The sequence below is a fragment of the Ahaetulla prasina genome, chromosome 1 (genome assembly GCF_028640845.1).
Source record: "Ahaetulla prasina isolate Xishuangbanna chromosome 1, ASM2864084v1, whole genome shotgun sequence".
Taxonomy (NCBI): domain Eukaryota; kingdom Metazoa; phylum Chordata; class Lepidosauria; order Squamata; family Colubridae; genus Ahaetulla; species Ahaetulla prasina.
Genome location: NC_080539.1, coordinates 17,296,988 through 17,323,490, shown reverse-complemented (window position 1 = coordinate 17,323,490; position 26,503 = coordinate 17,296,988). Strand labels below are relative to the sequence as shown.

Genomic DNA, 26,503 nt, shown 5'->3' with positions numbered 1-26,503 from the left:
CTGTGGGTGTGGCTTAATTAGTGGGCATGGCTTGGTGGTCAGGTGACTGAATGAGCATGGCCGATAATAATAAATAATAAAAATAATAAAGTATACAAAACTTGGGAGCACACCAGTCTACCTTTTTAAAAAGTAGAGACGGTCTACTAGCCGCCTACTGCGCTGATCAGCTGTAGTGCGGCCCTTTGAAGCACCGCAGCAGTCATTTAAGGCCATTTGCAGCTATGTCACCACCAAGAGCTTCAGGGACAGAGAAGAGGAACAGCGAGGTGTGGACGGTGGTGGGGGGCAGGGATTTTTGCTACCGATTCTCCGAATTACCCACCCTCATTGTTACTGGATCGCGTGATCCGGTCTGAACCGGGAGCATTTTACCCCTGTCCAATCCCCATTGTTGTGATCTCAGGATGTATGTATTCTGTAATGGCATCCTACCCAATGGAGCAGGTTTCTACTCCCTTTTCAAGAAATGGATGGTTCTATCTCTTGTGGCATTTTGGAAGTCCACAAAGATCTCATTCTTCCTCCAGACATGGGGGCTGAGTTAGAAGTCACTGTAACGTTGGCATGGGTGTAAATAATAAATTGCCTTTGATTTGGTTTCTTTTTGGATTATTTATTTTGTTCACCATCCCAAGTTTCTCAGACTGATGGGCGGACATATAAATTGGATGGAAGGATAGAAGGATGGAAGGAAGGAAGGAAGGAAGGAAGGATATTATAATGAGAGCTGATTTTGAACAGCATTATTGTTTTGTGAAAGAATCAGGAATTGGGTTGATGGTACAGGTAGTCCTCGACTTACAAACACAGTTGAACCCAGCGTTTATGTTGCTAAGTGAGACATTTGTTAAGTGAGTTTTGCCCCATTTTAAGACCTTTCTTACCACCGTTGTTAACTGAATCACTGCAGTTGTTAAATGAATAACAAGGTTGTTAAGCGAATCTGGCTTCCCCATTGATTTTCCTTGTCAGAAGGTCGCAAAAGGGGTTCACATGACCCCAGGACACTGCAACTGTCATAAATATGCATCAGTTGCTAAACATCCAAATTTTGATCACATGACCACAGGCATGCTACAACAGTCGTAAGTATGAAAAACGGTCATAAGTCACATTTTTCAATGCAGTTGTAACTTTGAATGGACACTAAATGAACTGTTTTAAGTTGAGAACTGCTGTATAGTAGAATTCCCCCTCATGCATCTCACAGCTTGAAATGCCAAAAGAAAATGCTTGAACCAAATTGCTTTATGTTTTCTGGGGTCTCCTGACAGAGAGAGGAAGGCCCTCGTGCCCATGGCTTCCTCTTTGTAGTCAAAATAGCTACTAATACAATGTCTACATTCCTAAAAACAAGTGATTTGGACCCAAACCAATACCACACACAGTCTGTTTTCTGATCTCCTGTAACGTTTTCTATTCCCTCAACCTCATTTTCATGGGGCACAAGAATTCGTTTTAGTGAGCTGTGGTGAATTTAACTCTGTGTTTGATCTACAGCCTCCCCGGCTGCTGCGATTTGCTTTCTGTGGGACAGAATCACTGTGTGGAAAGCCAAGATGGCTCCCGATTGCTGGAGAGATAATGGTGAACTAAGAGATAAGAAAATATACTGAAATCCAAGAATACCAAATTCATAAGCATTTCACTAGAAGTTTCACCTTTTTAAACAAAGACTCATTTCGTCCATAAAATTAAGCATATTGTTGTAAGTAAAAGTGAATGATTAGCTAATGCTGCTCAGCTGATGCTTGCTTTGGATAGTGAGCTGGGTGGCATATACATTTAATAAATAAATAAAAATGGGCTGTTGGTTTGAGCTCTGAGCTTGGCAATTTGGTTGCAAACGTTTCATCGCCATTCGAGGAGACATTGTCAGTGTGCTATGAATTGTGCTCCTTGACACAGACAGTACTTAAAACCAAAGACCATGCCTCGATAACAACAACCAATCAACAATCAGACCATGACTCAGAAGTAACGAACAACATTCAGACTAATTTGCACCACATAAAAAGGTATTTAAAGACCTGTGTTCTGACAGACCAGCACAACTCAAAGCGCATTGACGATGTTTCCTCGAATGGTGACGAAACGTTTGCAACCAAATTACCAAGCTCAGAGCCCAAACCAAGAGCCCAACTACCAACCCAAACTACTAATATTTGAACGCATCTCAAATCAATAAATCTGGTAATTATAAGAAAACACTTGTCGAGAGAAGTGAGAAAACACTTGTCAAAATGTCTTCATCTTACCCTTCCATTCTGTTTTTGGATTTGTTACAGCTGAGGAACAACAAGATAAAAGATGTCTGCCTTGATCAAGGGCCACAGGAAAATCACACGGCGATCCTCTACCCATGCCATGGCTGGGGGCCACAGGTTAGAATTCCACTTGGTTACCATGATGTGATTTCAATAAGGATGCAAAAGTTCTAATGTACTAGTGAAGGAGCCCTGGTGAATTCTGCACTGAGCTGGAAGTTGGACTAGATGATTTCTAAAATATGTTCCATATCTAAGATTCTAGGGATTCTAGGGATCAATTAATTCAGGATTACCAAAATGGAAGCAATAGTACTTAGACTTATATACTGTCCCATAGTGCTTTAGTGCTCTCTATGGAGTTTGCAGAGTCAGTATATTCCCCTCAACAATCTGGGTCCTCATTTTACTGTCCTTGGGAGGATGGAAGGCTGAGTCAACTTTGAGCGGTCAGAATCAAATTCCTGACTATGGGCAGAATTAGCCTGCAATACTGCATTCCGACCACTGTGCCACCACGGATCATAAATACAGGTAGTCCTCAACTTTCGACCATAATTGAGCCCAAAATTTATGTTGCAAAGCGAAACATTTGTTGAGTGAGTTTGGCCCATTTTACCATGTGCTAGTCACTCCTGACTCTAGGAGGTGATGCTCATCTCCGTTTCAAAGCCGAAGAGCCAGTGCTGTCTGGAGACATCTCCATGGTCATGTAGCTGGCATGACTCAATGCCAAAGGTACAAGGAATGCTATTACCTTCCCACCAAAGGTGGTCCCTATTTTTCTACTTGCATTTTTTACATTCTTTTGAACTGCTAGGTTGGCAGAAGCTGGGACAAGTAACGTGAGCTCACACTGTTACGCAGCACTAGGGATTTGAACTGCTGAACTGCTGCCCTTTCGATTGACAAGTTCAGCGTCTTAGCCACTGAGCCACCGCATTCCTTTTTCATTAAATTAGACATGCCCAATTCTTGCAACTGTTCTTCATATGTTTTAGCCTTCAGTCCTCTAATCATCTTTGTTGCTCTTCTCTGCACTTTTTTATATCCTGGCGGCCAAAAACTGGATGCAGTATTCCAAGCGTAGTCTTACCCTTACAAAGTTGTACTAACTCTTCAGGTGCTATTGATTTTATCCTCTGTTAATGCAGCTTGGCTTTTTTAGCAGCTTCAGCCATTTTCACCTGTTTTCTCTTTTCTGACTTGTGTGTAAAACTTTGCTGCAGAAACTGCAAGGATTTTGCTGTTACTGCTACCTCAAATTTATTCCAAGAGTTGCTATTTTTTTTTAATTTTCCACACCAGTATCCTTCAGAGTGACAGCAAGCTGCTCTTTGGGGAGGACCTTGGGGAAACAAATGGCAAGGATAGTTTAGCAGACCCCACAATTTGCTCCAATAGAGGTTTTCCAGTCATCCTTTCAGGAGAGCCCCATGTAGCGTACATAGTATCAGTTATGAAAATCTGCCCAGTCCAAGACCAGGAGGAGCACTGATGGGTGAGGCGTAATTTGCAAAGGAGCACCTTCCTCCAAGTGCAGTGACAGTTACAGAACCAAAATGGTTGTCAACAGCTCTTCTAATCCCTCACAATTCTTCTTCTGGTTCTTAACGAACAGAGCTTGGAAATAATTGAACACTGGTAATTCTCCAATTATGACCATTGATTGATTTGAAGTTACAATGGCACCAGGTGTGAAATGTAAAATTTGTTACTACTGGTTCTGTGGGCATGGCTTGGGGGGATAATGTGACTGGGTGGGCGTGGCCAACCTTTTTTTTTACTTTTAAAAGCATTTTTTCTACAACCTCTTCAGCCAAAGAGGCTGTAAAAAAATGCTTTTAAAAGCCTCCGATGATCAGGCAACTCAGCTGGGATCGCCAGAGAAGCCTTTTAAAAGCATTTTTTCTACCAAAGAGGTTGTAGAAAAAATCCTTTTAAAGAGTTCTGACGATCCCAGCTGAGCCGCGCGATCATCAGAGGCTTTTTTTTTTACCTTTAAAAGCATTTTAAACCTCTGATGATAGCGCGGCTCAGCTGGGCATGCGGTGGGGCGGGGCAGGGATTTTTGCTACCGGTTCTCCAAACCACCTGCCGCCATCGCTACTGGATCGGGCGATCTGGTCCAAACCAGGAGCATTTCAACCCTCAATTGCACTGAAGAAAATGACTCACAGCTGGTTCTTGCACTTATGACCACCACAGCATCTCCACAGTCATGACTAAAATTCAAGCACTTAGCAGTCAGCATGTATTTATAATGGTTGCATCATCCTTGTGTCATGCAATTGCCAACCTTCTTAGCCAGCGTCTGAGAAGCAAAGTTAATGGGAGAACCGGATTTCCTTAACAACTGCATGTTTCATTTAACAACCGCAGTGATTTGCTTCACAACTGTGGCAAAAAAAGAAGGTTGTAAAAATTCAACTCCCAGAACTCCCTAGCCACCATAATTGGCTGAGGAATTCTGGAAGTTGAAGTCCACAACAGGTCAGCTCTGTCTTTTCCTAGCATCACATGGTTGCTTTCTGCAGCTTTAGGACAGGTCAGTAAGAAGATGCATTAGAAGATGTACTAGAACAGGGGTCTCCAACCTTGGCAACTTTAAGACTTGTGGACTTCAACTCCCAGAATTCCTCAGCCAGTAAAGCTGGCTGAGGTACTCTGGGAGTTGAAATCCACAAATCTTAAAGTTGCCAAGGTTGGAGACCCCTGTACTAGAAGACCTCCGAGATCTCTTCCAGCTCTGTTATTCATTTAAGGAGTTGTGGATCGATGTGTCATGCCTGCCCTTCCATCTTTTTCCTTTTGGAATCCAAAGAGCAACACAACCCCACAACCAGTGGTGGGTTCTAACCAGTTTTACCACTGGTTCGCATCACGCATGTGCTTTGCACGCGATCGCCACGCACATGCTCACTTTGCTCGCACCCACGCCAAACTTGCATTTCACGCAAACGCATTGAGTAAAAAAACAGCTGAGACATGGCGATCCACTCTGCTGAGCCTTACAGCTGAGCTAAAAACAATGGAATAAAGGTAGGTAGGGGCGCAGGGACAGGCGGGAGGGCCCAGCTGACGTTAGCAGCGAACCGGTTCACTCTCATATCAAGATTTCCGCTACCGACTCTCCTGAACCGGGGAGAACCAGAAGCAACCCACCACTGCCCACGACATACGCAATCTTGCCATGGACCACTGATCATTTGGTCTTTTCTGAACCTATTGAAACATTTCCCTTAAATTCATTAATCAGCTGGAGAAGATGGAGAACAGAGTGGGGGCTGGGAGGGGAGGGTCTTCTTAACCCAGTTCTACAGGACTGCCAACAGAAGCCTCACATCATACTTTTGAAATATCTCAGTTGAAAGGGAAATAAAATAATAATTCCCTGCTGTTTGCTTATTCTGCGCTTGTAGCTGAATGCCCCAAAGAAATTATCTGTTATCCTGAGCTGGCTGGCTTGTATGGTTAGTTCTTCCTGCTCTCCGCCCCCAGTCACTGTTTTAACAAAACAACTTTTCTTCTACTGCTTGATTTCTTGAATTAAAATTTGGTGCTGCTGCTTGTTTCTTTCAACCCATCTGTCAAAGAAGCGCAAAGCTGTTTCCCTTCCCCTGATCTTTCTTCCCCCCACTCTCTCTCTCCCTCCCACCTTCTTTTTCCATTTCTTTTCATTGTTAGATAGCAAGAAGCATCCTTACCCACCCACCCCCAGCCTTGCAGATCTTCTATTCGTTTGTACCGTGTCTTTAAAAACAAACAAAACAGCAAATCAAGGTGGTTATTGATTTGCATAGAAGCTGTAAAACCTAAGTTCTTCTGACAGATAGGCTGGGGGTGGGGTGGGCAGCATTTTCACCCATTTTAATTTGATTCCTTATAATAAATACCTGTCAATGAAATGAGAGATGAGCAAGAATATTCAATCTTGAAGCCAACCATCTTGAGCTATAAATTGCATTCTGGTTTGCATGCCTGGCCTTGCTTCGGCAGTTAAAATCCTTATCGCCAACATGAAAAAATATAAAAAATGTTGAAGAAAAGCACACCAATATATATATATATATATATATCCTTAGAGAAATGAGTGTCTCTTATAGAAAAGGTGAACATAGTACCCAGGAGAATATGATACAAGTTTCAATCGCATGGAGATGGCCACCATTTTGATTTTTTCTATCATACCTTTAGGCAGTGGTGGGATGCTACCAGTTTGTCTGGATCGGGCAAATTGTTAGCGGTGGCAGGAGGCTCTGCCCACCTGCCCGGATGCTTCTGCACATGCGCAGAAATATCGTGCGAGTGTGCAAGTGCCCATGAGCGAACCAGTAGCAACGGGTTTTGAAACCCGCCCTTGCCTTGAGGATGTTCCTGCTTCTAAGGATTTTTTTTTTTGCATTCCTTCAGGATTTACATATTTATTTTTAACTATACACTGCAGAGATCCATACTTAGAGGGGAAAATGTCCCAAGGTCAGATTGAGGGGAAATGTAAATCCCGTCCAAAACCTGATACCTCAGTGGCGCAGTGGTTAGAGTGCTATGCTGCAGGCCATTTCTGCTGACTATCAGCTGCCTGTAATTTGGCAGTTCAAATCCCACCAGGCTCAAGGTTGACTCAGACTTCCATCCTTCCGAGGTGGGTAAAATGAGGAGCCAAATTGTTGGGGGCAATAGGCTGACTCTGCAAAACCACTTAGAGAGGACCGTCAAGCACTATAAAGCGGTATATAAGTCTAAGTGTTTATTACTGCTGTGCAATCTTTGGGGAGCATCCTTGGCTTACAATCATAATTGGAACCAGAAGGTTAAGCAAGGCAGTTGTTAAGTGAGCCACACCCAATTTTATGACTTTTTTTTTACCAGGGTTGTTTATGAAAATCATTGTGGAGTCCTAGGCGTTCACTGAGCTAGATTGCTATCTTGCAGAGGTGCACTGAAGAAGTTATTTAGTTGGATGATGAAACAACTCCAAGCAAACAATCAGGCTCAGAGCACACCAAGGGCTCCACAGTCCAAGCCAGAGCAACAAAAATGATTAGGGGTCTGGAGGCTAAAACATATGATGAATGCTTCATCTAGTTTAATGAAGAGAAGGATTAGGGGAGACATGACAGTATTCTTCCAATATTTGAGGGGTTCCTACAAAGATGAGGGGGGGTCAAACTATTTTCCAAAGCACCAGAAGGGGAGATTGTTAAGGGTAATCTGGGTTCACAACCAAGGTTGTGGACTGTTGAGCAGAGTACCCTACGCATGAAGAACGACTAAGACTGGTTGTATACAATAACAGTCACTTGCAGACAAACTGGAGTTTGATATTTCTTTACTTTTAGGGAAAAGGCAAAGACATAGTCCAGAAACAATCCAGGTCATACACATATAAAGCCAGTCAAGGGATATCAAGTCTTCTTACCAAACGTAGACTTGCACAACAAACAAGGTCTTCTTTCAGTTCGGCAAAACACAGTTCAATTCACAACAGTCGGTATCTTGAGGAATCAGGAACTAGCCATGATCAAGCAACAATCTTAAAGCTCAAATATACAGTTGCAGCATATCATCAGGTAACAATGCTGTAGCGTCCCTGTAGATTCCCCACAAGCCATAATTTAGCTTTCCTTTTATACATTGGCTACAGAGCTCAGCCAATCAGGATGCTTGCATGATGCAGCACAACAATATGATACCTTTCTTACTGCAAACATACATAGTTGGTTTATATATTGTCTGGCCAACTAGTTAGGCAAATAACAATTTCCTGACAGAGACGATAAACAATGGATGGAAGCTAACCAAGGAGAGAAGCAACCTAGAACTAAGGAGAAATTTTGTAACGGTGAGAACAATCAACCAATGAAACAGCTTGCCTTCAGAAGTTGTGGGTTTTCCACCACTGGAGGCTTTTGGAGAAAGAGTGGACAACCATTTGTCTGAAATGGTATAGGGTCTCCTGCTCAAGCAGGGGGTTGGACTAGATGACCTCCAAGGTCCCTTCCAACGCTATTGTTCTATGTTCCTCTACAGGTTATATCCCTAACTGTTTGACTGAACTTGAATTATGCCCGAGCAATAGATTGCAAGATCCTTTTTTTCAGTTTGGATCCATAATTCCACTTAACTTGTTGCATCAGACCCAACCACCCAATAATATTTACAAACACACACATGCACCATTTGGCATTAGCGAATCTCCACTTTGGTGCAAAATTCAGTGATAGACTAGGATACCAAATAGCATTCTAATCATTTTGTAGGATCCTTGTAAGACTAACAAAGGGTGGACAACACACACCCATTTACATTTGATCTGCTGGTGCCAAAAATCATTAGCATAGTTGGCGGGCAATTCGAGTCAAGAAAAACACAATAGTGTAAATCTTAAATAGGTTTAACATTTTCCCCTTCTAAATGTTTTCACACAAACATACTCCGAATGTAGTCCCGCCCAGCTTCTCAAACAGAGGTTTCAGAGGCTGAAAAAAGCTTCAGAAATGAAGCTTCAGAAAAGAAGCCCCCAAACAGAGCTTCAGAAAAAAAGCCTCCAAACAGAGCTTCAGAGGCTTTTTTTCTGAAGCTGTTTCGGAGGCTTTCAGAGGCAGAAAATAAAGTTTTTTCTGAAACAGAGTTTCAGAAGTTTCAGAGGCAGAAAAAAAAGCAAGGCACAGAGCTCACAACCAAGGAGCTCACAACCAAGTTGCTAAAATTCACCTCTGGGAACAGCTGATTGGGGGTATTCCGGGAGGTTGATCCACCTGCTAATCAACTTTTTTCTTATTTTCCTCCCCAAAAATTAAGGTGTATCTTCTACTCCGGTGTATCTTATACGCCGGTGCATCTTATACTCCGAAAAATATGGTACTTTTTTTTTTTGTTTACATTTATATCCCGCCCTTCTCCGAAGACTCAGGGCGGCTTACAGTGTGTAAGGCAATAGTCTCATTCTATTTGTATATTTACAAAGTCAACTTATTGCCCCCCCAACAATCTGGGTCCTCATTTTACCTACCTTATAAAGGATGGAAGGCTGAGTCAACCTTGGACCTGGTGGGGCTTGAACCTGCAGTAATTGCAGGCAGCTGGTTTTAATAACAGGCTTCTTACAGCCTTGAGCCACCACGGCCCTAGTTGTTTATTATACATTGAGCTACTGCCTGGTTCGGTTTGTGAGACATGGGTGTTGTTTCCTGGGATTGGGTTTTTCTTTGATTGGTTTTCCATGTGATGTAGGGTAAAACATGTCTGGAAAGAGGAGAGATTAGTTCTACCAGAAGAACTAGGTGATGCCAGCCACGAAACTGAAGCTCACACACAGAGCAAGGTTCATTAGGGATCTGGAGGCTAAAGCATACCATGAACGGTTGCAGGGACTGGATCTGTCTAGTCTAATGAAGAGAACAATTAGGGGTGGCAATGACAGCAGTCTTCCAATATTTGAAGAGGGGGTTGACCAAAGTACCTGAGGACAAGAAGTAACAGGTGGAAGATTGTCAAAGAGAGAGATCTAACCTAGAATTAAGGAGAAATTTCCTGACAGTGAGAACAATTAATCTATGGAACAGCTTGCCTCCAGAAATTGTGAATGCTCCATCACTGGAGGTTTTCAAGGGCCTCTGGTGGCTCAGACTGGTAAGACAGTTTGTTATTAACAGCAGCTGCTTGCAATTACTGCAGGTTCAAGTCCCACCAGGCCCAAGGTTGACTCAGCCTTCCATCCTTTATAAGGTAGGTAAAATGAGGACCCAGATTGTTGGGGGCAATAAGTTGACTTTGTATATAATATACAAAAGGATGAAGACTATTGCTTAACACAGTGTAAGCCGCCCTGAGTCTTCGGAGAAGGGCGGGATATAAATGCAAATAAAAAAAAGAAGAAGAAGAAGAAACTGGACAACCATTTATTTGTCTAGAAAGATATAGGGCCTCATGCAGGGGTGAAAGCGGGGCTGGCTTAAATTTTGTTGTATTTTAAATTTATATTTTATATTTCTAAATTTTATATGAATTTTAATGGGTTTTTAGAATTTTAAATGTTTTAATGTTTTTCGGCCAAATTGTATAATAAGTTTTTTAATTTTGTTTTAATTGTATGTTGTATTGTTTTTGGGTTTTTATTCTGGCTGTACACCGCCTGAGTCCTTCGGAGAAGTATAGAAATCTAATTAATAATAATAATAATAATAATAATAATAATAATAATAATAATAATAATAATAATAATAATAATAATAATAATAATAATAAAATCCAGCAGGTTCTAACAGGTTCTGGAGAACCGGTAATGGAAATTTTGAGTAGGTCAGAGAATCAGCAAATACCACCTCTGGCTGGCCCCAGAGTGGGGTGGGAATGAATATTTTTCAATATCCTTCCCCCAGGAGTGGGGAAGGAATGGGATTTTGCAGTATCCTTCCCCTGTCATGCCCACCAATCCACACCCACCAAGCCACACCACACCCACCAAGCCATGCCCACAGAACTGGTAGTAAAAAAATTTGGATTTCACCACTGGTTTCATGCTTGAGCAGGCAGTTGGATTAGAAGCCAAAGTCCCTTCCAACTCCGTTATTCTGTTCTATTCTGTTTTGTTCTTTTCCACATTCCACTATCCAGGAAGCAGCATGGAAGGGAAAAAAAAACCTGCCCTAACCACTATAGGAAGCCATCTCTGAGTCAATTGTTCCCATTGGCCTCATCGGTCTATTCTAATTTAGATAATGTTCTGGGCTACACAGTGCTTTGGAGTCAATTCTGGGGGCGTGGGGGGCAGTACATAGAGTGCAAAATGCAGAATCTGCCAAAGTCTTATTAGAGCACACATATCCCGGGTTGTGTGGCTCCTGGAAATAAATCCATCTGTGAGTGGATGAATGAGTCAACAAGAGTTGCTGCATTCATGCTTCTCTGCGTTCTTTTCAGAATTGGATCTGCAACATCGCACTACTGTACATGATGTGCATGGGTTTTTAGGCCAGCTATGGACACATACAATTTCTTTCTTTAAATTCAGCTAATTGTCTCTTGGAAAGTAACACACAAAGTGTTTATACTTAGTGGGTGTGGGGGGGAAGAGAGCTCTGACCGGCAATGCGTTTTTTTAACTCATATAATTGAGTGATTGCTGTCTTCCACTTTCCTCGTGATGAGCTGCCAGGTAAACCTGATTAATAAACAAAAAGAAATCATATCAAAATATTGCAAGTTCATATCCAACAGCTTAATTTCAGCAATTCCTTTACAGGGCATGCAATTGCACTCTGAATTATGGTGTCTTTATAATGACAGGGTCTGGGGCCATGCTAAACCGATATTCTCTAGTTCTGACGTGTTACAGGCCATTCCAAACCTCACTTAGCAAGCCTTTAAAAAAAAGAGTGAGAGAATATAATTAACTTTCTCCCACTGTGAGCACACAGACCCCGACCAAAACCATAATGAAGGAAGATGGATGTGCAGTGTTAATTTCTAGCAGAAGCGATCAAATGGAGTTAGCATTGCGCCAACTATATTTCTGGGCTTCTTGTATTTCGCAGAATTTTCCAGCTGGTGTCAATTTAACATTAATTAAGATTAATTGCATTTCTCCAGGGCACAAAGAGGGGCTGAAGAGTTGAAAAATGATAAGGCAAGCTTGCCCCCACTATCTCTTGGCTGAGATAGCAGTCTACATAAGCAGAATATTTTATACAATACCGCCTATTTCCCCCAAATCCCATACATTATATTGAAATCTTCACAAGAGTTTTGAAAGTTAGATGATGGATTCATCTAGGCCTGGGTTTCTCATGTTGGCTGAGATGTTCTTGGAGTTGAAGTCCACACACCTTAAAGTTGCCAAATTTGAGAAACGTTGATCTAAACTTTATCCTCCTTAGAAACTAACTGAGGAAATTGCTGAAACAAGGTTCAGAAAGATAGCAATAGCACTTAGACTTATATACCACTTCACAATGCTTTACAGCCCTCTCTTAATGGTTTACTGAGTCAGCCTCTTGCCCCCAGCAATCTGGATCCTCATTTTACCCACCTCTGAAGGATGGAAGGCTGAGTCAACCTTGAGCCTGGTGAGATTCGATCTGCCAAACTGCTGGCAGCCAGTGATCAGCAGAAGTAGCCTGCAGTACTGCACTCTAACCACTGTGCCACCGCGGCTCTTTATGGTTCTCCAGAACAGGCTCTTTCATCCATCTGTGTTAAGGCAACTCTTGTATTCTCTGTATTTCTGAAATTGTAGCTCTTTTTAAAACATTGGTTAGCCATTCTTGTATCCTTAATATTTGACTTTAAGGACTTTTCCAGCAATTGTCTTCCTGGGACACATGACTGAAATTAATCCCAGATCTTAAATGGATTTTTTTTAATTTTAAAAAATTATTTGGGCACTATGCCCTATGGTTGTGGAACTCTATGTCCTTCCATTCTCCATTAATTAACCCAACTTCTAGATGTTGAATTCATCATGGTAAGAATCACTGGCTAATCACTCGCCATCTCTTTTGTTACATACTGATTGGGCAAAAAGCGAAGCAGTAGTCCCCCAGTGTTCAACTCCCAATAGCCACAATCAGCATATTTAAAGTTGAAAGAAGCTGGGAATTTTAATTCAGCAGTATCTGCCAATGCAATCCCTTCACATCCCTGGTTTAAGGCTCTGCTGGAGTTCTATTGTATTCCACATCTGTAAAAAAAAAAAAAGATAATTGTACCATGTATTCCTTTCAATACATGGAAGTTTTCTCTTAAGTCCCATTCCTTGGAATGGTGTTTCTCCACTGTTTTTCAGTGAAAAACAAACTTTCTGTCTCTCTAGTTTTCATTTTCAAGGGGTGATGAAATCCCCAGGCCTCTCATCAAACCAATCATTTGATCGGGTACATCTAGATTACAGTAAGCAATTCTTCTATTGCAGTCTGATATGGTCAGACTATATGTTTAGCATTCTATTCTACAATAGTAGCCTGATGTGGTCAGACTATATGTCTTCCAATTTGAGGCACCGCAGTTCAAAAAGGACAGTGACAAACTGGAGAAAGTTGAGAGGTGGACAATCAAAGCGGTCAAAAGTCTGAAAACCACACCTTATGAGGGATAGTTAAAAGACATGGATACATTCAACTTATGGAAAAGACAACTGTTATAAGGGGAGATAGGATAGCAATAGAAATAGACTTATATACTGCTTCACAGTGCTTTTACAGCCCTCTCTTAGCGGTTAATAAAGTCAGCCTATTGCCCCCAACAATTTGGATCCTCCTTTTACCTACCTCTGAAGAATGGAAGGCTGAGTCAACCTTGAGCCTGCTGAGATTTGAACTGACAAACTGCAGGCAGCCAGTGATCAGCAGAAGTAGCCTGCAGTACTGCACTCTAACCACTGTGCCACCGCGGCTCTTTATGGTTCTCCAGAACAGGCTCTTTCATCCATCTGTGTTAAGGCAACTCTTGTATTCTCTGTATTTCTGAAATTGTAGCTCTTTTTAAAACATTGGTTAGCCATTCTTGTATCCTTAATATTTGACTTTAAGGACTTTTCCAGCAATTGTCTTCCTGGGACACATGACTGAAATTAATCCCAGATCTTAAATGGATTTTTTTTAATTTTAAAAAATTATTTGGGCACTATGCCCTATGGTTGTGGAACTCTATGTCCTTCCATTCTCCATTAATTAACCCAACTTCTAGATGTTGAATTCATCATGGTAAGAATCACTGGCTAATCACTCGCCATCTCTTTTGTTACATACTGATTGTGCAAAAAGCGAAGCAGTAGTCCCCCAATGTTCAACTCCCAATAGCCACAATCAGCATATTTAAAGTTGAAAGAAGCTGGGAATTTTAATTCAGCAGTATCTGCCAATGCAATCCCTTCACATCCCTGGTTTAAGGCTCTGCTGGAGTTCTATTGTATTCCACATCTGTAAAAAAAAAAAAAAAGATAATTGTACCATGTATTCCTTTCAATATATGGAAGTTTTCTCTTAAGTCCCATTCCTTGGAATGGTGTTTCTCCACTGTTTTTCAGTGAAAAACAAACTTTCTGTCTCTCTAGTTTTCATGTTCAAGGGGGGATGAAATCCCCAGGCCCCTCATCAAACCAATCATTTGATGGGGTACATCTAGATTACAGTAAGCAATTCTTCTATTGCAGTCTGATATGGTCAGACTATATGTTTAGCATTCTATTCTACAATAGTAGTCTGATGTGGTCAGACTATATGTCTTCCAATTTGAGGCACCGCAGTTCAAAAAGGACAGTGACAAACTGGAGAAAGTTGAGAGGTGGACAATCAAAGCGGTCAAAAGTCTGAAAACCACACCTTATGAGGGATAGTTAAAAGACATGGATACATTCAACTTATGGAAAAGACAACTGTTATAAGGAGAGATAGGATAGCAATAGAAATAGACTTATATACTGCTTCACAGTGCTTTTACAGCCCTCTCTTAGCGGTTAATAAAGTCAGCCTATTGCCCCCAACAATTTGGATCCTCCTTTTACCTACCTCTGAAGAATGGAAGGCTGAATCAACCTTGAGCCTGCTGAGATTTGAACTGACAAACTGTAGGCAGCCAGCAGGCAGCAGAAGTAGCCTGCAGTACTGCATTCTGACCACTGCGACACCGTGGCTCATTGATAGCACTCTTTAAATGTCTGAAACACTGTCACACAGAATAACCAGGGGTCTTTACTTTTTCTGCATCCGAGAGCAGGACCAGAATCAACAGTTCTTCCAATATCTTCACTATTTTTTATTTGTATTTATTTATTGTTCAATTTATATGCCATCCGTCTCCCCTAGATGCGACTCTAGGCAGCTTACAACAAATAAAAGCAATAAAGTAAAATGTTATTATTTAGCGTATGGTGAGAACATGACAGAAGAGAAGTAAACACATACACACAATGCACGTAATTCTATACAAAACATCTATGGGAGTACAACCGTGGCCTCATAACTGGATGTCCAATGCAGCTATTCAGGCTTCGTGAAGTACTGTGCAGTTGTTAGCAGCAGTTAGCAATATCACACTGCCCCACGTTAGAAGGCTACACATTTGCCAATGGTCAAGGATGCTGAACAAAAAGGCCCTCCCTATTCACTAGGACAAGGCGCAGTCCATCACAAGATTGAAATAGGCCAACATGGAAAACAGACACTTACTTAACACTCAGTGGTGGGTTGCTTCCGGTTCGCTCTGGTTCTTGCGAACTGGTAGTAAAAGCAGTGGGAGGCTTCATCATCATGAATGATCTGTGCATGCACAGAAGTGTGCATGCACACTCCTATTGCAAACCGGTAGTAAAGGTAATTAGAACCCATCCCTGCTTAATATGTACCAGTGGTGGATTACTACTGGTTTGTGCCGAGTGAACCGGTAGCAGCGGTGACAAGAGGCTCCTCCCACCTGCCCAGACATCATCAAATATGCTCTGCGCACATGCAGAAGCTTCTGCACATGTGCAGAAGTGGTGCACACACGAGTGAACCGGTAGCAAAGGTAAGTGAAACCCTTCCCTGACATGTACCCAGTGTAACTCCAAGAATCCCTGGAGAGAGGAACGGTCCAAGGTCCCTTCTTGCGGTCTGACTATTAGTGAACCCGCTACCAAACCAGCAGGTTTTAACCTCCCTCACTCTGTATGGACGAAATTGAACAGATGTGGGTAAACCATTAAAATATTACAATAATAAATATCAGCTGTCAACTCGGAAAGCATCCCTGGCCTGCTCTCGAGTTGCCATAGACAAGGGGGATGGGAAAGCGGCAAAGCAGCACGGCAGCAAAAAACAAAGCACATTCCAAACATATCTCTCTCAAGACTGTCTTCCAGGGTTACCCACGGTGGCTGGAGGGGAGTGATCTCTACAACCCACGCAATTGCTGTGTTGGAGAATGTGACTGATGACACACCCTGGGGGGAAGGGGGAAACGGGGTCAAGTCTTGGCTGTAAATTACGTAGGGTCAGAGTTAACTGCCCTTGGAATGTGCCGACATGAAGCTCCTAATAAATAATTGGATTTCTTTTGAAGCTTGGCTCAAGGCTCGTGATTTAATTAGGGCATCCGTCGGAACCCTGACATCAGCATTAAAATTAACATTAAAATTGTCAAAGATGGCGAGGAAGAGAACAAGATGCACATGGAATGGGGGTGGAATCTTCTTTCAGTCCATTGGCTACCTACAGTAGTATACGCTCCCAGGCCAAATGGCAGAGTCAGATTTTGAGGCCCTTTCAGAAAGTCAATAGAGTGTGGGGTTACATCACCTTGAGGAACACAATGTTCCAAAGGATGAGGGCCAAAGCAGAAAAGTCTCCTCTAATAGTGATGTTGCCTTCTGTAATAGGTTTAGGCTCTGGGAAAAGCAGAGAACAGCCTTAATTCTCTTTGGTTATTTGAAGAATAGCAATAGCACTTAGACTTATATACCACTTTACAGTGCTTTACAGCCCACTTTAAAAGGTTTACAGAGTCACCTTATTGCTCCCCCCCACGTAATCTGGGTCCTCATTTTAATGACCTCGGAAGGATGGAAGGCTGAGTCAATCTTGAGCCGGTGAGAATCAAACTCCCGAACTGCAGTCAGTCAGCAGAAATAGCCTGCAGTACTGCCTTCTAACCAATGCACCACCATGGTTGATGATACAGGAGCGTATCATACTGTAGGCATGGACTGAAAGAATGCGAGTCAATCACCATACACTGAAGTCTAAGCATGCCCATCACTGTTTGTAAGGCTGAATGCAGAGGTGAAATGCTCCCGGTTCGGACCGGATCACCTGATCTGGTAGCGATGGCATGGATGGTTTGGAGAACCAGTAGCAAAAATCCCTGCCCCACTCCCATGCCCAGCTGAGCCACACGATCATCAGAGAGGTGTTTTGTTTTTTTTTGCTTTTAAAAGCATTTTTTCTTCGGCCAAAAAAATGATTTTAAAACTAAAAAAAAAAGCCTCTGAGGATTGCGCTGCTCAGCTGGGATCATCAGAACCTTTTAAAAGCATTTTTGCTACAACCTCTTTGGCTGAAGAGGTTGTAAAAAATGCTTTTAAATGGTTCTGGCGATCAGGCAGCTCAGCTGTGATCCTCAGAATCCTTTAAAAGCATCTTTTCTACACCCTCTTCGGCTGTAGAGGTTGTAGAAAAAATGGTTTTAAAAGTTTAAAAAAAAGTAAAAAAGTTGGCCACACCTACCCAGTCACATTAACCCCCCCTACCAAGCCACGGCCACAGAACCGGTAGTAACAAATTTTACATTTCATCCCTGGCTGAGTCCTCTGATTATCCTGACCGTCTTTCTCTGGACCTTCTCCATGGTTTCTCTGAACCTTTGCCCAGAGCTTTACGCAGTACTTGAGATGGAGTTTCACCAAAGCAAAACATCATTTAAGATTGTTGGAAGAAATATCCATCTGGGTTCAGTTCCAAGTGGGGACAAAGACATTGGAAACATGGAGACTGCTTGGAAAGATGGTTTAATGGTGGTCAGGATCACATGGCTTGAGTTCCTGAACAGAAAAGGGCTGAGATTCTGTGTGCTCCCTGGCTTTATGCTTTTTCTGAGCTTTGAGCTTTCTGGGGCACAGGAAGAGTATCCTGATTGGTTGTCAAACTCCCAGGTGGTCTAGGGGTCTTAGCTAACATTGTAGGTTGTCCCTCAAGCTTGCCTGAGCCTTGCCATGTGGTGAGTTTCTGTTGCTAGATGGGTTCTATTATGTTGCAGATGATGATGGCCCATTAACAAAGGGGGAGAATGAGTTTCTACCTCTGACCTATTGACAAAGGTGGGGGGGAATGAGTGAGCTTGGCTGAGGCTTTAATGGCCCATTGACAAAGGTGGGGGGTGGCAGGAAGTTGCTTTGACTTTAAAACATGTTTCTCCATTTCTCATCCAGGGAAATATATTCTGCCCTTTTAAATATTTTCCAAAATATTTCATTCTTCTAGGAGGGAGGTGGGTGCTAAATTCCTACAAGATCATAATAATCCATATTCTCTTTCGCTACCAGGCCGTACTTGGTTCTGCAGTAGATAACATTCATCTCGCTAAACCCGGCTCTTTCTCTCTCTCTTCCTTCCCTAGCTTGCTCGCTACACCAAAGAAGGATTTCTGCATTTAGGAGCTCTTGGGACCACAATATTGCTCCCAGATACCCGCTGCTTGGTGGACAACGTGAAGAGTAAACTCCCTCAGCTACTTGACTGCGAGAAAGTCAAGAGCAGCCTCCATAAGCGTTGGAATTTTATACAGGTTCATGCTTTTTTTTTTTTTGGCAATTATTTTCATACGAATTGTTTGTGGTATTGGAAGAAATATCCTTCTGGGTTCAGTTCCACGTGGGGAAGAAAGACACTGGAAACATGGCGGCTTATTGGAAAGATGGTTTTTAATGGTGGAGAGTACCACATCGTTTGAGGTCCTGGGCAAAAAGCACATAGTTGAGAGAGAGAGAGAGAGATTTATACCCTCTGTTCAACTTTGAATTTGAGCTTGTATTCTGAATGGTTGTCAGACTCCCATGGGGCCATGCAGGGGTAACTTTGTAGGTAGTCCCAAGCTTGGTTGTCTCTTGCTGGGTGATGATGTAATGAAGGGGCTTTGGGCAATTCCTACTGTGGCTCTGCCTGAAGGAGGTAGATCTTTATTATGTAGAATAGACTGGCCCAGGCCTTAATGGCCCATTAACAAAGGGAGGGGGGGCTGAGTTTTTGCCTCCTTTTGAGGGAAAACATTCTGCCCTTTTAATATTTCCTAAAATATTTCATTTTCCCAGGAGAGCGGTGGGTGCTAACTTCTTACAGTGGTGAGCCTTTTTGTTTTAAAGCAACAGTCCCTGTTCAAAATCACCGTTGCTGCTGGAGCATATGAATAAGCATAAGGTTAAACCCTAGCCAGATCTTCCTTTCTGTGAGTCATCCACTTCCAATAAAAGCACAAGGAGAGGTTTGATGACCTTTACAGCTTTTCTGCAAAGATTGTTTATTCTCAGAAGATCCATATCCTAAGCGTTCTAATCTTCATTTCTTTTTTTCAGGCAGCTGTTTCTGAAATACTTTTAGAATGGGGCTAGGTGTCTAAGGAGATTTTCAGCCATCAAACGCATGGTTATTTCAAAAGTGCTTTTTTTTTTCAAAAGGCAACTGGACTATGTGTTTTTTTTTTTTTTTTTGAGGAAGAAAAAGAGCTTTTGCTTCTTATCCAGGAAGCTACATCAGTTCTGATTGGATGGGGTGGGGTGGGATGTCAGAATTAATCCTTCCATCCACCCGTCATCTCGTCAGAACTGATTAAGCTTCTTGGAGGAGAAGTGAAATGTCTACTTCCTCAAAGACAAAAATATAGTCCAGTTGTCTTTTGAAAAAAGCCTTAGTACACCACTCTATAAAGCCTTAGTAAGATCACACCTAGAATATTGTATCCAGTTTTGGTCACCACACTATAAGAGACTCTAGAAAGAGTGCAGAGAAGAGCAACCAGAATGATTAGGGGACTGGAGGCTAAAACATACGATGAATGGTTGCAGGAACTAGGCCTCTCCAGTCTAGTGAAGAGAAGGACCAGGGGAGACATGATAGCAATGTTCCAGTATTTGAGGGGCTGCCACAGAGAGGAAGGGGTCAAGCTATTTTCCAAAGCACTCAAAGGCCAGACAAGGAATAATGGATGGAAACTGATTGAGGAGAGATTCAACCTAGAAATAAGGAGAAATTTTCTGACAGTGAGAGCAATCAATCCATGGAACAGAAGTTGCCTTCAAAAGTTGTGGGAGCTTTATCACTGGAGGCTTTCAAGAAGAGACTGGACTGCCATTTGTCAGAAATGGTGTAGGATCTCCTGCTTGGATGGAGGGGTCTGGGCTATATTACCCTTCCAACTCTATTAATCTGTTAAAGCACCTTTGAGACAATGGAGCCAGGAGTAGTAATATTGCCAAATTGGTCCTTCATCATCCCCAAACTGGGTTTGATCACTGACTGCAAAGGGTTTTTGTTTTTTGTTTTTTGCTTGTTTTAATTTAATTGAAGGAGAAGAAAGGACTGGAAAACTACCTGGCCATCTCATTAAAATTATAAATCTCCTTTAAAACATTGCATCATTTCTAGCCGTGAGCTGATAGCCATCTCCCATTCTCTCCTATGTACATACCACCAACATTCAGTAGAGGAATACACAATTTGTTACCTAGTTTTGATAAAAGGAGGGCTAAAACAGATGGCATTTAAAAACAAAAGCAAACAGCCACACACACTTGGTGATAGGAGCCAAAACTAACAATGAATGGAATATGCGTCAAATAATTATTCAGTTATCTTTGCCTGCCCTATGCTTGTACGCCGCTGAAATTAGACCTACGTAAAACTAAACAGAGAATTTCAGTTGATTTCCAGCCCAGTTCGACTGTATTAATTTTAATTTTAATGCGGCGAGGTTCCCACAGCTGTTTCATAATATACGAAGCAGCCCTGCGCTAAATCAAACTGCTGGTCCAGCTATTCTCATGTATTATTATGAAGTACGTTCTATGAGATTATGTGAACTAGTTTGGAGTGTGGCTAGCTTCAGATAGAATAGAATAGAATAGAATAGAATAGAATAGAATAGAATAGAATAGAATAGAATAGAATAGAATAGAATAGAATTTTTTATTGGTCAAGTGTGATTGGACACACAAGGAATTTCTCTTGCTGCATATGCTCTCAGTGTACATAAAAGAAAAGATACCTTCATCAAGGTACAACACTTACAACACTAAATGATAGTCATAGGATACAAATAAGCAATCAGGAAACAATATCAATATAAATCATAAGGATACATTATGATTTATACGTTTCATACATTATTATATTATACATATAAATAACACATTATTATACATTAGCATGTGGAATCTGAGAATTCTCCTTTGTTGCCTTGGTGCAAAATACATGTGGGCAACACACACACACACAATTTCTAATTTCCTACCAAAATCAGCCTTGCTTGCATTGGAGAGATTTCCCAACATTAACCAAACATGCCAAGGATTGAAAGCTGAAACCATTTGAAAGTAAAGCAGGTGTGCTCATTTCTCTCAGATATACAATATAGCTGTCCTGTCTAGATCTTTTGGCTGCAGTATAAAATGCAGGGGCATGTATTGGTGGTGATAGGCTGTCAAAAAGTCAATGTGGTGTTTCAAACCACAACCTTGGCTTTTTTTTTTTAAATTATCTCCCTACTGCCCCTGACTATGAGGTAGGTTTTTGGGCAAAAAAAAAAAAATCTTTAGCACATGAATGTGTTGACCCAGAACCACGGTGCAGCTCTTTAAAGCAGCTACATTGCTTTCTAATGCAGTTCCAGCTGTCAGGCCTGAAAACCATCTTTTGCATTGAGCCTTCAGACCTGCCATGTTTACTACTGTGGGAAACTGGGAGGGGGGATTGTATGAAGCCAGGGTGATATACAGTCATAATAACATTCCTTTCTCAGGGAGTCAAGGACATCTTGCCCTGCACCTGGAGGGGTGAAACTGGGAGGCATCTCCAGTTGGGATGGTGCAGTGATTGGACCGTGTGATGGACCTGTGGGTGCAGGGGAAGGGACTTGGACTTTTCTTCGGGTGGGGAAAACATGGAAGCTTTCAGATTTGGGTTTTCCCAGATGTGCCAATATGACATCTCTAATAAAATGGACCTTTGAGGACACTCAAGCCTTGGAGTTTTCTTTTGTTGGGGGTGTTACTTGGAACCCTGACATTAACTCGAATCTGCAAGGACAGATTCCGAGAATGTTCATGAATTGCAGAAGGTGCAGACAAGTGTGGCCTACATGACCATCCATTCCCCAAATTTCCATTTTTGCTTTCAGGGTCAAAACCCTCCATAGCCCTTAGACAAATTAACCCACTGAATAAAGTGAAATCCAGATTCAGGTACAGGTTGTGAAAGTTCTTCCGTTGAGCATGCCAATATATTTCCTTCAGATTTCTCTAAAGAAAGTTCTCTGAAGAGGTACTAGGTTTGCAAACTGGACAGAATGGGCTAAAGTTATAGCTACAGATACCTTCTGTCAATCAAATAGGATCCATTAGCTTTTTCAGGGGTCTTGTAGAGGTTCTCAGTCATCCGGGTCATGGTTGTCCCAAAGGTGCTTTTTCAGGAGGCAACTGGACTTTCTTGTGTGTGTGTTTTTTTTCTTTTGAAGATGTTTTGCTTCTCATCCAAGAAGCTTCTTCAGCTATGTCAGGGATAGTGGTCAGGATAGTTGCAGGGGTCCTTAACTCAGTAGCCCACTTGTTCTTGTGGATGAATGCGTGTGGCACTAAGGCATGCTAAAGAAGAATCCAGTTGGAACAACACAAGAAGAACAATCCCATGGGCAAGCTAATTTAACAATAGTCAGACTGGTAAGACAGTCTGCTATTAACAGCAGCTGCCTGCAATTACTGCAGGTTCAAGCCCCACCAGGCCCAAGGTTGACTCAGCCTTCCATCCTTTATAAGGTAGGTAAAATGAGGACCCAGATTGTTGGGGGCAATAAGTTGACTTTGTATATAATATACAAATGGATGAAGACTATTGCTTGACATAGTGTAAGCCGCCCTGAGTCTTCGGAGAAGGGCGGGGTATAAATGCAAATAAAAAAAAATAAAAATAAAAATAAAAATTTTTTTAAAAATAGCAACTTCCTTATTATAGGCTTCTATAGGGATATGTTGCTCTAGCATTTTCAGCAAGTGAATCATCAGGTCCACTAGTTTGAGTTCGTACAAAATGACTTGGGACATAGTTGTGTTAAGGTTCCTGCATGCCTTACCATTGGCCATGCTGTTTGGGGCACCTGGGAACTGTAGTTCAGCCATATCTGGAGGTTCATACTTTTCCTGTCTCTACAGTAAGCCACTAAAGAGGCAGAATAGAATAGAATAGAATAGAATAGAATAGAATAGAATAGAATAGAATAGAATAGAATAGAATAGAATAGAATAGAATAGAATAGAATTTTTTAGTGGCCAGGTGTGATTGGACACACAAGGAATTTGTCTTGATGCATACGCTCTCAGTGTACATAAAAGAAAAGATACCTTCATCAAGAATTCTAAGGTACAACACTTAATGATAGTCATAGGGTACAAATAAGCAATCAGGAAACAATCAATATCAATATAAATCGTAAGGATACAAGCAATGATGTTACAGTCATACAGTCATAAGTGGAGGGAGATGGGTGATGGGAACGATGAGAAGATTAATAGTAGTGCATTTTTAGTAAATAGTTTGACAGTGTTGAGGGAATTATTTGTTTAGCAGAGTGAGGGCGATCACGAAAAAACTGTTCTGTCTAGTTGTTCTATAGCGTCGTTTTAAAAGTAGGAGTTGAAACAGTTTATGTCCAGGAGGTGAGGGGTCTGTAAATATTTTCACAGCCCTCTTTTTGACTCGTGCAGTATACAGGTCTCAATGGAAGGCAGGTTGGTAGCACTTGTTTTTTCTGCAGTTCTAATTATCCTCTGAAGTCTGTGTCTGTCTTGTTGGGCTGCAGAACCAAACCAGACAGTTATATAGTTATACAATAGCAGCATTTGTATACCATACAACCCAAATGCTGAATTACCACCTTTTTCTAGGTTCAGATACCAGTATTTATCCTATATCAATATACCAAACATACAAATGAACTGTGTGGGCTGTATTTGTACATGTTAGGTTTTGGTTATCCTGTTTTAATCAGGGTCTGACCAAGCATATTATCTGAAATCAGCCATTTGATTAGGGCATGGGTGTCAAACTCACCACGTCACGTTGCCGTCGCATGACGCCACGTGACATTTTCCCCATTGTGGCACTGGGGTGGGCGTGGCCTGTGCATGATGCATGATGCATCTGGCCGGTGGGCTGCCAGTTTTGACACCCCTAGCTTAGGGCTAGTAAATCTTGCTGCAAAACTTAAAATTGCCACCAGTGGCAGCAAAGGATTAGAATGTTATCTTCTTTTACTGCCATCTAATGGTTGATCCAGTTACAGCAAGTCAAACCTGGTAATTTTTTAGGGCAAAGTTATAGGACAATATCATTAACAGGAGATTCTTCTTCCTTGCATGTCCTGAATTGCAGCTTCAAAAAATTCGCAACTGGCATAAGAATTGTAATCGGACCTATTAAGAGATGATGGATGTAAACACTGACTTTCTCTCTTTCTGTCTCTCTCTCTCTCTCTCTCAAACATAATCCAGCATGGTGCAATCCTAAACAAAGGGACAGGACGCTGCTTGGAAGTCGAAAATAAAGGCTCGTCAGGTATGGATCTTATTCTTCGCAGCTGCACAGGTCAAAGGTGGACAATTAAACATTTTATCAAGTAGAGCGCCTCTTATCCAACCTTCAAGAATTCTTCGGACTGAGTTCTCACCAGGGGAAACATTTTTTTATCAAACCTTCCACTCTCATCCACAATATCAGGGAAGACTCATAAGGGAAGGTGTTTGCATTGTTGTTGTTGTTGTTGTTAGGTTTTTTTTACATTTTATTTATTTGAACTTTGGTTATCTCTTTGCCAAACTCTGACTGACTGACAGAATGAAAACATTCCAGATCTACAGTTGTCATTATCTTGAAGACTCAAGGAACATCTTGGCTTAAAGACAAGTAATGAAAGCTTACAAACGTTTCCAAAAATAACCCAAATCCCCAATCCAGCTACAGGACCAGCAAATTATATTTGAGGTTCAGAGATGAAATTTTTGATATTCTTTTATTTGAATGCACACAATCTTGGAAATGACCTAACATATTAATATGGAATACCATGTCAAAAGATTTAAAACAAACAAACAAACAAACCCAGTCATCTTCCATGAAGGTAGCATGAGATGTGTATCACAGCCTCATTTGGAAGTTTGAAGTGCTCTGGAGTTCTAGAAGGACATTTTATAAACTTTTTGAAGAATGTGTTCTTCATATCAAGCACACACCATGTTGTTATCGACTTTGTGCTACTAGTTCAAAGAGGAGCAAGAATTATCCTGAAATGTCATGAATTGACAGGGATGTTTTAAAAGAAGAGATCTGCAGCAAAACACAAGAACGTGGACTTTGCCATTGCAGTGAATGGACCCTAACATCTGTATTACTCCCATGAAAATCCTCACACATACATTAAACCAATTTGTTTGTGAAAGATATACAGCCATAAAGGATTGTTTCTGAAATTGCATACATCACATTGGAGTTGTGTAAGAAACTAAGAGCCTAAATAACAAAAGCTAAACAAAAGAATAGATGGTTATGGAAAAAATTCTGTCTGTGTGAAAGCTAGGAGTCAAAATTGACTTGATGGTACATAATCAGTCAATATGGTGGAGAAGTGTAGATTTAAAAAAATAAGAGTGGAAAGGGGAAAATTTCATCACAAAGAGATGAAAAGGAAAAGTATGTTTACAAAAACAAAAAAATCTTGGAGGAAATTTCTATTAAAAAGCCAGTACTTTAGGAGAAAATATATGTAATATTATTGAATATTTAAGAAAAGTTATGCTTGAAAACTTATGCAAAAAACCAATTTAAACAAATCGATAAATGAGACAAGTTCTGCCTTTGCTAGAACAAGCCCTGGACCAACAGAATTGCAATTTGTGCTTTTTAGGGATCAAATTCCCTGCCTTTTGTCACTCTTAAAAAGAGAGTAGCTGTTTCTAATTATTAGTCGATGATCAATAATGAGGATGTTTTCACAAGGAACTGTATTTCTCCCAAGTTCCATATAAACAAAGGGATTGTTTGCTTCAGTGTATGTGGAATGTGAAATATGCAATCTTAATTTAAAGAAAAATCCTGTGAAAATGTGCTTAGAAACAAACAAACAAAAACTCACCCTGTTTCCTACTTGGAGCGAAATCCCTTGTTATGATTTTGGCATGTGTTGATGGGCTTCCTTAACTATTGGCTAATTAAAATTCAGCACAGTTGGTGGAAGAAAAAGGAAAAAAAAAACTTCTTTAAAACAGAAAATTTTCTTTCTCTCAGGACATCCAATTAAATAATCCAAGATCTAAAAATTCTGGGTAAGAGAAGAAGGTTCTCCCATGACATATTTAGCTGGGTCATTTAAACCCTTAAAAGAGTTTGCATCTGGGTAATATGCTAAGAATGGTTTGTGTTGATCTTTGTTAGTATCTTTATGGCCTAGCCCGATGTGCATCCTGCTTGGTTGATTTCTGTGCAATGAATTCTACCAACCCA

General features: G+C 41.3%; 1 protein-coding gene across 1 annotated transcript in view; it reads left to right on the top strand.

Moving 5' to 3' along the window:
* The window catches only part of GALNT17 (polypeptide N-acetylgalactosaminyltransferase 17), a 411,497-nt gene extending 385,757 nt beyond the window's left edge, over nt 1-25,740 (top strand). Inside the window, exons 9-11 of the mRNA XM_058164286.1 lie at nt 2,292-2,387; nt 18,363-18,530; nt 24,499-25,740. Coding sequence (XP_058020269.1) covers nt 2,292-2,387; nt 18,363-18,530; nt 24,499-24,627 — 393 coding nt within the window. The 3' untranslated portion in view covers nt 24,628-25,740. The remainder of the gene's footprint in view (nt 1-2,291; nt 2,388-18,362; nt 18,531-24,498) is intronic.
* Nucleotides 25,741-26,503: the final 763 nt, after the last annotated feature.